Raw genomic sequence first — 15,701 nt, forward strand, 5'->3', positions numbered from 1 at the left:
GAAAGTGGTTAACAATTTCTCATCCAGGTGGCTCCAGTGGGATCAAAAGTCGAAGATGGCCTATGTCTCCTCTTCATCTCCGTATAGTCACCGAACCATACGGAGGCTTTCTCTTCCTCTTCCGACTCTTAACCACCGCGGGTTGTGCCTCTATGGACGTAATCTCACCCTGCGACTCGGTGTCATGTACATGGATAAGAGGTTGTGCCTCGATCGGAGTCGCTGGAGCTCCCTCATAAGGATCGTAATCGTCGGGGAAGACCTCATCCTCTTCTACCGGGGGTGAAGCGGTGGTGGTGGGGTAGATGGATCTCGCCAGGGCCTCCGTGCTGAAGCCATCGTTGGCGGACGATTCAACATGGCCAATATGTGTCTGAGCTGCTCCATAATTACGTTCTGACCACCCTTCAGCTCTACATGGCTGGTCTCGTATGCCTTCTTCAGCTCGACATGAGCAGCATACAGACCCTGAGTGTCACCCTCGATCCTATCCAACCGAGCCACTAAATCAGTGTACTCGGCACCCCGAACGCCTGATGAAGATGGTGCACTGGGCTGAGGTTCTGAACCAGTGGCCTGAAAATATATATATCAAAAAAATACGGTAAGCATACGATAATTCCACAATGTAACAAATATCACAAAACAAAAATAATAAAAAATGAAGACATAAAAAAAAGTTCCAAAAATTGGTACCTGAGTGTCTCTTTCCTGAGTGTCTGGGACCTGAGTCTCTGGTACCTGACTACCTGCCTCAGCCTCTGTGTCATCCACAACATCATCAACCAGGTTCTCCACACCATCGTAAGAAATTGTCCTCACAAATGCCTCCTCCTCTGTCCGTGGAAGTAGCCCCTTCACCACTTCCAGATTCTGTTTATGGTTTAAAAAATATCAAAATAAAACCATTTAGCATTTATTACAAGCATTTATGTTAAATAATTAGTCAGAACATAAGTGAAAATCATACCCGTCTAGAAAATAATGCGCTGACGTCTTTCTTCCCAATATCGCCTTTGCTCGTCCAGCTAAGCATCCTGGGGAACCGAATCCCGTGGTTCGTGCCATACCTCTTGCCAACCTCCAAAATGGCCTCGTACGCCCAATATTGGACTGCAGGTGCGAAGCCATATGTTGTGTATTTGCACTCGTGCTGAACATCCGAACTCAGCTTCTTCTCGTAGTTGGCCTTCTGTTTCAACATGTCTTTCTGAAGCGAGTGCATGAGTCTGGCGAATGAGTGCTTCCCCCAAGGAATCCGGAAGAAGAACTCGAGGTCTTCCACATATCTAAGTATGTGAGGCGTGATCAGCGCGTTGGCCTCGCGGCCCAGAAGCACTGACTCCACAAACAAGCACAAGCCGAGCTTGTACAAGTCTTCCGGGTTCTGGCAGTTTGTGAACTGAAGTTGGAGTGCTTCTGTCTTCACACTATCAGACCGGTTGAAATATTTGTTGATCAATCGGTCTGACCCCGAGCGCGCGACCTGCGCAGCCTTCTCCTCTTCTGTTGGCCCCGAGGAGAAGTCCAAACCCGTAATGAGTGCAAACTCCAGCACCCCGAATCGGACCTCCTTCCGACCAACATAAAACCTCATCCTCAACTCCTCCTGAGCATCCACTTTCATTTTGTGGAGCATCAGCTGGTGAAATAACACCGAGGAGAATGTCAGTGGTACAGCATTCCAGAAGCTCCCGAAACGGCTTTCCTTCGCCGTGTTGTTAAGGTTGAACTCCTCAAACCGAGCTTTAATTTTTGCAAAAATTCCAAAGGCCCCCTATATGTGACGCGACCGGTGAAATGCTCGGTGTCTTTGGAATAATGAGTCCGGGAGCCATCTCGAAAAAACAAAAAACAAATCACTCTAACTGCCACAAAAATTAAAAAAATAGTCGACATAACATCGACATCATGTCGATATTCTGTCGACATTATCAAACAGTAAGTATACAAAAATTTGGTCGACAAACAGTCGACATACTGTCGACATGTTGTCGACATTATCACAGAAACAGTATAAAATAACATTGTGGACAACATACATAACAATAGTCGACAAGATATCGACATAAGGTAGATATCCTATCGATATTATAGACCTCCACTATTATTCCAAATAAGGTCGACATCCTATCGACATACCAATGATATCCTATCGACATACACTAACATATATCAACTACATAACAATAGTCGACAAGATATCGACATAAGGTAGATATCCTATCGATATTATAGACCTCAACTTTTATTCCAAATAAGGTCGACATCTTATCGACATACCAATGATATCCTATCGACATACACTAACATATATCAACTACATAACAATAGTCGACAAGATATCGACATAAGGTAGATATCCTATCGATATTATAGACCTCCACTTTTATTCCAAATAAGGTCGACATCCTATCGACATACCAATGATATCCTATCGACATACACTAACAACACAGACTCAAACACTTTCAATCTTGTCGACATTATATCGATAACCTATTGACAAGTCATCGACAACTTGTTTGAACAATAAAACACTACTGATTAACATGCAGAAAAACAAGCACAAGTTCGTATACACATCCTAAAACAATCTAATCAGAATAACATACACAAATTCCCATCCAATTCTATGAAAATTTTATTTTTTAATAAGAAAAAAACTTACCTTTGACTGTTCGTGGTTTTGGGGACGACCTCTGTTCTGGTTCGTGGCTACGACCTCTGAAAATTGGTTGGGTTCCAATGTCGGCCGTGGGTGTGGGTGGGTTGGGTTCCAATGTCGAGAGCAATAGGCAGAGAAAGAGAGAAAGAGAGAACGAGAATAGTGTGAACTGCGTGAGGGTTGGGTCAGGGTCAGGGTCGTGGGTGGCCGGACTGGGGTCGTGGTCGTGGACTGCGTTGTTGGGTCGTTGGGTCGTTGGGTCGTCGTCGTGGAGTAACGTTCGAAAGATGTAAACGACAGAGAGGGAAAGAGAGGGAATAGCAAACGACAGAGAGAGAAAGAGAGAGTGAGAGGGAAAGACGGAAAGAGAGAGAAAGAATAGGAAAATTAAATTTGAGGGGTATTTTGGGTACAAATGAGTAATAGTGGAATTAATTTGTATAAATTAGTGGAGGGTATATATTTTAAAATGGGGTATTTTATTAGGGTCAATTAATGAAATTTCCCTAAAAAAATTTGATATAATTATTTGTCATTAATAATAATAATAATAGAGGCTATACATGCATTGCGTGTTCATCCATTAAAAGCTAGGGCTACCAACAATCCCATTCGCTCTTACAAACAAACCTCAGCGGGTGCCCGACCAAGTTCTACCGTCCGCCGCTGAACCACTCCCTTTTGCCGACGAGTTTCCGCAATCTGCGAGGTCTCGTCCGCCCAGCATAGCCCTACTCAGCCGCGACTGCCGACAAAGTTCTGCTCTCCGCGAAATCTTGTTCGTTCGCCCATCCCAGCTGCGATTGCCGACGAAGGTAACCAGTTCTTTGCTAGTCTCCTAGTGCGAGAGCTGTGCACCTGCAATATCTTCTGTTTCTTTCAAACTCGTACGCTAAAATGATTCCATTTTGTCATAGTATTAGACTATTAGTTAACTTCCATAATTTCATTTTGTTTTGATTGCTTAGTCTGTTGAATTCTATTGGTCATTGAATTTATAATCAAATACTAATTTACGATGATGATAAAGTAATACATTCACATGGGATTTACAATCTCTCTAGCTAGAGTCGCGCTAATGGATTGATATTTTGGTGGGAAATGCTCTTCATTTTTGATAATGAAACTATTACATTACTACCAAGCTGTACCGACCCAAAGAAATATGATCAATGGTCGGTCCCTCCAGAGGTGTTAATCTAACTTGTAAAGTAAACCTTACTCGTTGAAAATTGGGGTGTAAGTAGAACTGTAGAAGGTTCTAAAAAGCTGGTTGGTAGTATTGTTCTTGCAAACTTTGTTGTACTTTTTTGCACATAGCTTAAAAGTATAAAGGGAGGGTATGGAAACAGTAAGATGATTTGTTGGAACTTTGTTCAAAAGAATTGTATCTAGATTTGAAATTTTGACCAAGTAAGCACAGTTTATAGTTCATGTATGTATTTGTTTGTGAAGGATTTGAGTTTATGCTAGATGGCAACAAGATCCGACCAAGATATTGATGATGATTTTAGTGACATTTACAAGGAGTACACGGGACCTTTAGGATCAAATGTCACCAATTCACAAGAAAGGGCAAAGACAAACAAAAGGTCTCATGCAGGTTCTGATGAGGAAGAGGAAGCTCGTGACCCCAATGCTGTTCCAACTGATTTTACTAGCCGAGAAGCTAAGGTTTGGGAAGCAAAGTCTAAAGCTACCGAGAGGAATTGGAAGAAAAGGAAGGAAGAAGAAATGATCTGTAAAATTTGTGGAGAATCTGGTCACTTTACTCAGGTAACTGCTGAATGATTTCATACCTGGCTGGTATTACAATATGTTGGATTCACTCAAAACTAATTGCTAATTTATTCACGTAGTTGTATGTTATCTTATCTGTTTGATTTGTTAGTAAGTTTTAAATTGTATGAATTGCATTTTTCATAAGATTATACATGAACTTGCATTTTATATTTTGATTGGGAAGTGATAACATCAGTAAATGTTGTTCTCATATTTTTCATACATACTCAACATAATATGCTGATATTAAAAGATAATTAATATTGCTTTTGTTTTATTGCTATACATTTAAAGGGGTGTCCTTCTACGCTCGGAGCAAATCGGAAGTCTCAAGATTTCTTTGAAAGGGTACCTGCAAGAGAAAAACATGTCAAGGCACTTTTCAGTGAGAAGGTGATAAACAAAATAGAAAGGGATATTGGCTGCAAAATTAAGATGGATGAAAAGTTTATTATTGTTAGTGGCAAGGATAGATTAATCTTAGCGAAAGGTGTGGATGCTGTGCGCAAAGTGATAGAGGAGGGAGACCGCAGAGCTTCATCTAGTTCTCAGGTCTCGAGATCGAGGTCACCTGATCGAAGTCCTGTGGGGTCACGGTTACAGCGGTCTGACTCTCAAAGATCCCACTCTGTTACTCGAAGTGCGCCTCAGTTTCAACAGAGGTTTCACAGGCAAGAGAAACTTCTGGAAGACCACATACGTGATAATCTGCAGAAGTACCCAAGGAATTCTCCACAAGGTAGGGACAGGATAGGATATGTTTTCGGCGTGCATAGAAAGCTGGTAATTCCATGCTCATAGCTTACTAGGTTCCTGCAGATTTTTCTGTGTTCATATGTGTATTTTTCTCCTTCTTGAGTGCATAAACGTGTTGCTGCCCTTGCTTATTGTTTGTTTGCAGCAAGAGGTAAGTTCTTATGTTCAAGCTTTATGTGTACAGTTCTGAAGTAACTTTCGTGAGTGGGTTTGAATTGAATGGATTGTCTCCGAAAATTACTGAAAGCATTTCTCGACTTTTTGCATCGGATGGTTTCACTATGAATAAAATAGTATGTTGAATTAAGCTACAAACTGAGTTAGCATCTTGAATCAAGTGCTAAACATACTCTTCATTTCGTGAAGCTTATGGTAATGATGGAGCTAGGGGCCGTTCAAGCCATTCAAAATCTCCTAGACAATCCCCTTACATGAGCAACAACAAATATGGTTCATACGATGGCCGTAATCAAACTATGGGTGCTTATAGAACTGATGGATGGCATTCTGAGAGAAAAGGACCTGACATGCAATCTGGTCCTCAGTATGATCACCCAGCTTTCCCTACATTAGAGGAGTTAGAGATGGAGTTTAAAAAGGAGGCAATGGAACTTGTGAAGATTCGAGACAAGGAAGAAGATGACGAAAATAAGAAGCATCGCGAGGTATGAGCTAACTTGTGGTGTAGCCAGACATAATGAACTAAAAAAATTCAACTTCTGAAGTTCTTTTTCATTATTATGATATGAACTTCAGTCTTATTATTTACTTGTCCTTTAGGCTTGGATATATAATGTGTGAAATTTAAATTGTCTTAGTGTTTGTCATTAAATCGTTCATCTCTCTCACGTGCTTGTGTGGCACACATTATTTTGAAATCTTTTCTGATTACCGCTTGTCTTGTGACTAAACTGTATTTCTTGTGGGAACTTGTGGCTTTCTTAGTTTAGGGAAAGATACATGTCCAAAAAAATTGTAGACTTTTGTTTCTGGACATCTTGAATTTTTTTGAAGGTTTATTAATTTGATTCTATTTCTAACTAGCATTCAGGCTATTTAATATTGTACTCAAGTCTATCATTAAGCTTATTTTACCGGTGTGAGTTTTAGGAAACATGTGATATGAAACACCCTTCTGTGTTCTGTATTAATTATATCTGACTATGGCTCTTCGGTATGATATAAGGCTATTACGGAGATGAGAGAAAACTACATGAAGAAGCTGGGTAATTTGAGGAGAATTCATGCAAAGCAGTGGGAGGATTTTCTTCAACTTGATGCACAGAGGCGGGGACAACAACAACAACAACAACAACAACAACCACAGCAACCACAATCACGACAACAACAACAACAACCACCGCAATCACGACAACAACAACACCCACAATCACGACAACAACAGCAACAACCGCAATCACGCCAGCAAGTCTCTCCTTCAGGTTATTCTGGTTACAAACAGCAGGGGGGATTTTCCAACTACGATGGTTCTAATGCAAATTCTCGCTATGTTGGGAACAATGTACCGGTGGAGCCAATGAACAGATACCCAAACCAAACAGAAAACTACCCTTCAAGGGCTCATGGAAATTTCGGTGAGTTCCAACACCAGAGACGAGAAGATTATGAGAAAACATACACTCGATTTTGATTTGGTATCGTGGAATAACTTTAGGTGAGTTGCCTTGCTCTCCAGGTAAAATTAAGTCAAATGGTGCTGTACATATCACTCATTTTGTCCCAATACAATGGCATATCCTACTCGACCAAGTTCATGGTAGTTATAAGGATGGTGTGGGGGAATGGAGATGCCAAAAGTTATTATTATTAGGGGAAATTTATAAACTTGTCATTTGAAATAATTAGAGGTGGTTCGAATTTGGTTCAGGGATTGTAGTGGTGGGTTTTGGTCAGGAATGGTTTTCTCTTACATGGTTACTTAAATTTCCCTCGAAAATTTTTCAGGTTTAATCTGATCAGTAGACGTAATGCCAAATGGAGAGCTACAAACGTGGGGTAAGTATTGAAGGAAATTATTTGTAGCTTCGAATTTTGAAGAGAATTATGGAAAGTAATGCAGTGGAACAATATTATGTTTGTTCTTTTTTTTAGTTTAGGTCCTGCTCAGAATTGGATGTTTTGTTAAACCAGGACAAAGTTTCGATTTCATTTGTCATTAGTATTGAAATTTCTAATTATTGGAAAGCGCTTCATTATGGAACATATGTTTTATTGCTTTATCAAGTTCATACTCAAACAACGGTTGGTAAGGCTAAAGGGTATGAATACTTGGTTTTAATAAAATAGTAGGCACAAATTATTAATTGATAAAAGATGTATTGTGGTGCACAATTAATTTTTTTGGGGCTGAATAGATGTGTTACATTCGACAGGAATTTTAATTATCACAATCATAAGTTTTTTATTTTAATGTTAATAAATGTGTTGTACGGAAAACACCAAACATAGTTGAAAAAAAAAGAAACTAAAGGTGTTTACATCATTCTTAATTGGTCACAGAGTACTCGTTCAAAAAGGTCGTTAATTGCTGAGATTGCCATTGTTTTTTACTTATTTACCCATTGTGTTATTTTGGACGAACGCAAATAATGAACTCGGGTCGGGTGAGTAGGACTAGTTTTCAGATTTTCAGTTTTCTGGAACTAAATCTAATTTGTTTCATCTGTCACGTATAACATTACTCATCAATGTTTTGGGGCCAATTACCCCAAGTAGAGAGGAATTCGTCGAGGGATCCTTATTTATCCCCCTATCTTTTCCTAATTTGCGTTGAGGGGTTCTCTTCGTTGGTAAGTTTGTTTGTGCAAAATCGTTGGTAAAAGGGTTGTTGAGTTGCAAGAAATGCTCTCATTGTTTCTCACATACTGTTTTAGGGGTGAGCATCGGTCGGTTTGGTCGGTTTTTTTACAAATAAAAATTTGAATTTCGATTTTCGGTTTGGATTGGTTCAATCCGAAAACCGACCGACCAATCCAGAAACATTCTTAAAACCGACCAAAGTGAACTGCGGTTTGGTCGGTTAAAACCGCCAAAACCAAATCTTTTTTTTTTTTTTTGTAAAATATAATTAAAAAATGCTTGAGAACAAACAAGCAATCACGGGCAAGATAAAAAGAAATATATAGCAACAAAAACAAATTTCTCATGCTCTTTGTAAGTACATATATATATAAATAAATAATTATTAATCAAACGGTAAAATCATGCCCAATTTCATGTGATTTTCATTTATATTTTAAATCCATTTATGTATATATTTGATTTGTGAAATCTGTTTTCATTTTCTGTTTAAATTTTTATTTGAGATTGGGGATTTTGAGTTTGGGGGTCGAAGCAATATTATGGGGCTTTGACTGTTTGAAGCCTTAGACTCTACTCCCAGTAACAGAAAGAAAATGAGAAGAAGAGAAGAGATAGAGAAAGAGAATGTGACTGGGTCACGAGAGATAAAGAAAGAAAGAGTGAGTTTGGAATTGGAGAGAGAGAGTCAAGTCAAACATTCATGGGGTTTTTTCTATTTTGGGTTAATATTATTTTAAATAAACATTTATACTGTTACAAGCAAAAATAAACATTTATATTCTTTATTAATTTCAAATTTACTATTTTCAAAGTTTCTTATTTACAAAAAAACTCCCCCAGATGCGCAAGGAGAAGTGTGACACACATGTGGCTATGTGGGCGAGTGAGACTCACACGCGAGTGAGGGACAAAGCCTTCAGAGTTGCCTGACGCTCACAAACTGTAGCGTCAGAACGCAGCAGTGGTTGCCACGTGGCGAATTTGGACAAAGTGGATTTTACGTGTAGGGCTTCTTCTCAGCGCAAAACAACTAAACAACAACACAAAAACAACTAGAAAACAACTTAACCATAACATATAAATCAATTAAAGTTGTTTGCAACATCTTATTTCAACTTTAAAATATTATATAAAATTAAGTTGTTTTTATGTTGTTCTAAAGTTGTTATGCATTGTTATACATTACACTAATTGTTCAACAAGTAAAAAAATAGAGTTTTACATATTAAAATAAAAACTTACATTATCTCTTATATTAAGACATGGAAAATAATAAGAGAACACGAATTATGTTGATTTTGAATTAGGTGAAAAATTGATAGGAAGAGATTATAAATATGAAGAAAAATTACTTATATTTAGTAATAACATTATTCGTTGTTTTATCGTTGTTTTAAAGTTGTAAACATGTTGTTTAATTTCGTTATTTTTTGAGCATGTTGCTTTGACGTTGTTTGTATGTTGAGTTTCAGTGGTCAAAATCTGTAAATTTCTTAAATTATATATACAGTTATTTTTATGTTTTTATATCGTTGCTAAATGGTTGTTAACAATTTGAAAAAGCCACTAACAACTATTACCTTTTAAAAAAATATATATAATTATACCAATACTTGATGTAGAAATTTAAAAAATAATAATAGTTGTTTCTTAATGTACTAAAAATATAAACAAATTAATATATATATATAATGTTCAATATCCTGTACAAAATACATATGAAGGTCACTAGATAAAAATTTAAAAAAAATATCAAAGCAAAATTTTTCAATTGATATTGCTCTTCAGCGCATACAGTCAAAACAAAATACACTTCTCAATTATTAATCCCTGCATAGTAGCTTCAATCTACTTGGAAGAGTTAAGAATATTTTCTTGTACACTTTTAATGTGTGTGATTTACTTCATTCTACCAAAAGAATAAAAATAAATAAGAAGCTTATTCTGATCACCTATGAAATTCATCATCATTCATCACTAGAAATTAAGTTTATTGCATTGAACTGCACCAGCAAAACAACAATATAAAAAATGGATGCATTTAGAAAATAACATATAAACAACATATAAGCAACTAGTAAACAATGTTATATCAACATAATCATTAAAAAAACTATAAATAAATTAACTAATTCATAAAATCAAAATGAATAAAAAATAATAGCATAACAACAATAGGAAAAGCTCAACTTAAAGAAGAAAAAAAGTACAATTGAATATGTCTTCTTTCTTTAGGCTAGGGAAAACTTAGTGTTTTTGTACATTTCATCAAACACATAGCATGTGTATTTTTATATACGTGCACATATATACCAAAAAAAAAAAAATGCAAACTCTCTTAATTTCCATAATAAAGTTTACAACTGAAATGACATCAAAATCAATAATCTATTTTTTTTAAGAAAATGTAACTTACAAATAAATAAAAATGGACAACAAGCCTATTCTAATCAACTTTGAAGTTCACCATCACTAAAAATCAAGTTTTTTTGCATTCAACTGCAGAAGCAGGACAACAACATAAATAGTGAAGGTATTTACAAAATAACATATAGACAACTTATAAACAACGCTAACACAACGCTATATCAACATTATCATTAAAAATCTATAGATAAATTGACTAAATCATAAAATCAAAATGAACAAAAAATAATGACAGAACTATGAAAAGCTCAACTTAAAAAAAAAAAAACGAAAAAATACAATTGAATATGTCTTCTTTCTTTAGGCTAGTGAAAACTCAATTCTTTTAGGCATTTCATCAAACACATAGCATGTGTATTTTTATATACATTTAAATATATATATACACACACATACAAAAGAAAAAAAAAATCCAAACACCAATATAATATATTTACAGAAAAAGGTTTGCAACCATCAATTAATGTACAAAAAAAAAAAAACTAAAATGACATTCAAAATTAATAATATATTTATGAAAATTAAACAAAAAAAAAATAACTTACAAATTAATAGAAGCAAATGAGAATGGAGATGAACGATATGAGGAGGGAGATGGACTTTGCGTGGCCATTGAGGGATGAGGAGGAGGAGAAGGTCAATCTTATTGACAGCAGGGCTTGGAGATGAGTTTTCTACAATTGAAGATAGGGATGAAGTAAAAGATAGAGGAAAAAGAGGTTTCGTATAATTGTAATTAACAAAATTTAAAAATGTATAAATGAAAAAGTTAAATTGTATAAAAGTAAAAAATGACATGTGGCATTAAAAATGTAAATAATTTGTCAAATTTATCATTTTGTGTAAAAAAACCAACATTCATTAATAAAGTTAATTCTTTTAAGTTTTAGTATTAATAAAATAATAATATATTATATATTATCATTATACAATATAATAATACATATAAAAAATTTTAAAAAATTATATATGTATAAGTTAGTTCGGTCGGTTTCAGTTTTATTGGTCGGTTTACGGTCCAAAAAAAAACCGACCGACTATTGGCGATTTTTTCGGTTTTCGGTTCCGTCGGTTTCGGTTCTAGCGGTGTTCGGTAGGTTGGTTTGAACGATTTTTTCGGTTTTCTAGATTTTATGGTCAACCCTATACTGTTTCCTAATGATAATTAGATCTTCTGCAAAGCCAATAAGATTGAAGTTGCTAACGTGCTTCGGCTCCTTGAAACATATGAGCATGAGCGTGCTTCGGGATAGAAAGTAAATTTTTGCCAAATCCTCTGTGTAATTCAGCAATAATTTACATGAAGATGCTCGGAATTATTTGTGTGGCCTGCTTGGTATGGCATGAACTACTGAAAATAGCTTTTACTTGGGTTTGCCTTGCACTATGGGTACAAATGCTATATTGGGTTTTCTCAAAGATAAAATGATAAAGAGCATTCAAAGTTGGGAGGCTAGATTTCTTTCTAAGGCGGGAAAAGAGGTGTTGTTGAAAATTGTTGCCCAATCTCTTCCAAGCTATGCGATGAGCGTGTTTCTCCTTACTAAAGAAATATGTTCTAGCCTAGAGGGGTTGATGGGAAAATTCTGGTAGAAATCGCAATCTAAGGGATCAACTACAGGTGTAAGCTGGATGAATTGGCGGAAACTATGTCGTCGTAAAGATGCAGTGGGGCTTGGTTTTCGTAATTTGAGGGAGTATAACTTGGCATTTTTGGAGAAGCAGGGATGGCGTTTGCTCACTAATGAAGGACTATTGGTTCTAAAAGTTTGTAAGGCTAGATACTTCCTCAAAGGGAATTTTTTATCAGCTGGGTTGGGTCCGGACCCAAGTTTCATTTGGCGTAGTGTTTTGGAGGCAAAGAATCTAATTCATGCGGGTGTTAGGAGATCAATATGTGATAGTAAATCAACTTCAATCTTAGAAGACCCGTGGCTTCCTGGAATGGATAATAAGTTTGTGACAACTTATCACCCTCTTGTTGGTAGGTCCGTTGACAGTCTTTTACAGGTGGGGACAAGAGCTTGGGATGTTGAACTGATGAGAGACATCTTCAATCAGCATGATAGAGACTTAATCCTTTCAATTCAATTGAGTGTTTCAATTCAATTGTTTCAAGTAACTCCAATGTTTCCCTACTTTAAAAAGTTCATGGCACATAAAAAATAATATAAAACATTCTTAAAACAATGAAGTCCATATCAATATATTCTGCCTAGGCTTTGCTACAGGCAGCCATGATTCAACAAGATTGTTCAAAAATAGTGTACCTTGACGACTTAACTGTCTAGTTTCTCAACATGTATTATTTGCAACTAAAATAATCTCCTAAGCTTAGGAGTTATATTGCCCATGCAAGTTGGATTGGTTAGGTTTAGGATTTCGAAAGAATACCAAGAAGATAAGGATCGTGTTAGAGTCATTAATACAAGATTATAGTTTCAAACTTTGTATGAGATTTTATTGTATGGAATTTTATGTATGAACAAATTAGAAGCATCCAAAGTGCTACGACCTCATTTAGTCATGTCCTAAAGATTTTCCATTGTTGTAAAAAGGACTAGTCAAATTACCAGCGCCAGCTACCAAAGCAATTGCTAATTCTTTCAAAAGGACAAGCTTGTAAATTAAGTTGAGTGAAAATTGAAATCAAATTACGTACATTTTCACAACACAGTTCGAACTTTCCCCTCCATATCCATTGATGTCAATCTCAAGAAATGCATACGGATGGGGACATTTGGTACTCAAATCTTCTTTACTTAATTTCCAAGGAAGACAAAGATCAGTCAATAGCTGAAAGCTTGGCAAACATATATCTAACGAAATATGTTATGTTATCCAAATTGCTGAAAAATACGACTCCATGAAAGTAAACTGTTGAATAGAGTTCAGTGTTCTCAAAGTTTACTGTTAGGACTCCAATCCTGATCCCCTACTTAACTGTATAAGTCACCTCAAATTCCCACTGGTAATGCTTCTTTGTATTTTGAGATTAGAGGGCTGAACCATCTAATCCAGTTGGGGGCAAACTACTTGAAGCAACTCCTCAATCTCACAGCTTATTTCAACACCATCCTCCTCCAACCTTTTACGCATCTTTGGATCCAACTTGCCAGCAGCTATATAAATCTTTAGCAACGATCGGTAATCATTGGAATTGAGACGGTGATAAGGCTTTAGAGTTTTGAGAACATTTTCAGCAGTGTGAACATCTTTATTTTCCTCAAAATAGTTTAGGAATGTACTTGTTAATCCCCAGGACGGAGTCCATTCTTTGTCATCTTTAGCTTCAGAAACAGCAGCATCCAAATAACCAAGGGCCCAATCTAGCTGACGATTTCTTAAAAGGAAAAGCATGAACTTTTCCCGAGCCCTAAAGAATGGCCCTTTACTTTTCTTCATGGCGTCCTCAAAGACCAACTTTGCTTCTTCAAACATGTCATGATGGAGGTAAGCACCTATGGCAGCCTCTGGTAATCTCATATCATAATAAGAGCAGCTACACTCCCACTCCTTGAATAATTTCTTTAATCCCACAATATTATTTAGCTTAGCAAGAGCCTGAAGCATAGTAAGATAGCTCAAGTTGTTCAATGTTGGGTACACAGACCTCAAGGTTTTCCACATCCTATCAACTTCACTGGGTTGATCAATTGCAGCATAGAAACTGATTATGAAATGATATGCCTGACGTGGTGCCCCCGGTTTCATCTTCTCCTCTAGCTTCGCCAGAGCAAGCTTAGCTTTCTCGAAAAGACCAGCCTTGACATAGATTGAAACCATGTTACTATACGTTGTCCAATCACACTTGTTTTCACCTGCATTCACAATATCCTCTAGCACGCTTTCTACTCCTGAAATATCATTTAAAGAAGCATAACTCTGCATCAAAATATTGTAAGTAAAGGTGCTAGGAGAGATGTTCTTCTGCTTCATCTCTTGTGCAAAGTAAAGAACTCTTTCAGGTTTGTCCAGTTTCAAGTACATAGTCATGAGACTGGTAAAAGGCAAAGAATTTGAAAGAAACCCCAATTGATTTATCTTCTCAAAGAGTTCCAAAGCTTTGTCCTCCATAGCTGCAGTACAATAGCAATTCAGAAGAGCCCCGTAAGTTATTTTGTTCTCAGCTAATGGTGAAATGTTGTTAAAGTAATTCTCAGCAGCAACTATCCCTTTGGTTTTGGATATGAGATCAAGACGCAAGGCATGATCAGTATAAGAGTATTCAATCTTCCTCATCTCCATCCATTCCATTATCTGTATTCAAACATTTCAAAATATAACTATTCCCTTAATCAATGAACTTAAAAAACACATATAAAGTTCATTAATATGACGATAAAGACGCACCATATAAAACAAGGAAATTCCAGAACTAAAAAACACCTAGAGATAATTAATTTGACTTTCCATGTAAATAAGGCATTCAGCCATTCACAGAACTAAAAATACCTAAAAGTCATTACTTTGGAGCAAGGGCACGCCCACATAGAAGTCCAACTTTGGGCATTTACAGAAATAAAAGAACAAGTTTGAGCACACCCACTGCCACATAAAGTTTCCTTGTCAAACAAGGCATTTACAGAGCTAAAAACACCTAAAGAGCATTGCTTTGAGATAATTGCACACCCACATAAAGCTTCCATGTAAAAACAAGGCATTGGCATTACTACAAACATGTAAGGATCATTTCTTCGAAAAATACAGGCACACACACACACCCACATAAAAGTTTCGATGCAATATGGTTTCTTGTTCTGAATTAATTAAAAGGAATGAGGGTGACCTCGAGAGCTTTAGGATATTTTTTGAACTTGCGGAGTTCCTTAATGCAGCTCAGAAGCTCGCATTTCTTGACGATATTTCCCTCCATGACATAATGGTTTAGTGTCTTCCATACGCTGCCTCCGGTCGCTCCCAAAGCGGAAAGCTTTCGGTTGAGACGCTCAGGTTGTTCCGGCGGTGGTGCCCGACTCAAAGCCGCCGTCGCCGTCGCCGTCGCCTCCTTAGATTTGTTAAGTTGCCCGAGGAACCGCGTTGCCGAGGTATATTTGTTAGGATTCATTGAAGTGAATAATGGTTGGAACTTGGAACATGAAACTCAAAACTTAAAAAGGGTATTTATTTAGGATATTTACAATTGAAATAATATTGTCGTTTTTATGTATTATGTTCTCAAAGTTGCTGTCGTTTTTATTAAGATGTTCATCTGTGTGTGTAATTTATTTTACAAATATTTAAT

The 15,701-nt window shown here is 36.7% G+C and overlaps 3 protein-coding genes across 5 annotated transcripts; 1 reads left to right on the plus strand and 2 right to left on the minus strand.

Moving 5' to 3' along the window:
* Positions 1-273: 273 nt before the first annotated feature.
* Positions 274-1,727, minus strand: LOC133033271 (uncharacterized). The gene is made up of 3 exons (XM_061107969.1): positions 971-1,727; positions 697-873; positions 274-576 (listed from the first exon to the last, which is right to left on the minus strand). The coding sequence occupies exons 1-3, from the start codon at positions 1,637-1,639 to the stop codon at positions 274-276; spliced, it is 1,149 nt and encodes a 382-aa protein (XP_060963952.1). The 5' UTR covers positions 1,640-1,727.
* Positions 1,728-3,231: 1,504 nt separating this feature from the next.
* LOC115708270 (uncharacterized) lies at positions 3,232-7,429 on the plus strand. Of its 3 annotated transcripts, none has more exons than XM_061107895.1 (6): positions 3,232-3,555; positions 4,124-4,444; positions 4,745-5,189; positions 5,573-5,871; positions 6,393-6,881; positions 7,172-7,429. In XM_061107895.1, exons 2-5 carry the CDS (start codon positions 4,142-4,144, stop codon positions 6,855-6,857), a joined length of 1,512 nt encoding a protein of 503 aa, XP_060963878.1. In that variant the 5' UTR covers positions 3,232-3,555; positions 4,124-4,141; the 3' UTR covers positions 6,858-6,881; positions 7,172-7,429. The 3 variants fall into 3 exon arrangements, with proteins under 3 accessions (XP_060963878.1, XP_030492483.1, XP_060963877.1); XM_030636623.2 differs by having other exon boundaries at positions 3,232-3,483; XM_061107894.1 differs by having other exon boundaries at positions 3,232-3,483; positions 4,142-4,444.
* A 5,546-nt stretch (positions 7,430-12,975) lies between these two features.
* Positions 12,976-15,564, minus strand: LOC115708091 (pentatricopeptide repeat-containing protein At1g02370, mitochondrial). The gene is made up of 2 exons (XM_030636316.2): positions 15,246-15,564; positions 12,976-14,716 (listed from the first exon to the last, which is right to left on the minus strand). The coding sequence occupies exons 1-2, from the start codon at positions 15,522-15,524 to the stop codon at positions 13,469-13,471; spliced, it is 1,527 nt and encodes a 508-aa protein (XP_030492176.1). The 5' UTR covers positions 15,525-15,564; the 3' UTR covers positions 12,976-13,468.
* Between the last annotated feature and the right edge of the window lie 137 nt (positions 15,565-15,701).

The sequence above is a fragment of the Cannabis sativa genome, unplaced genomic scaffold (genome assembly GCF_029168945.1).
Source record: "Cannabis sativa cultivar Pink pepper isolate KNU-18-1 unplaced genomic scaffold, ASM2916894v1 Contig3, whole genome shotgun sequence".
Lineage (NCBI taxonomy): Eukaryota > Viridiplantae > Streptophyta > Magnoliopsida > Rosales > Cannabaceae > Cannabis > Cannabis sativa.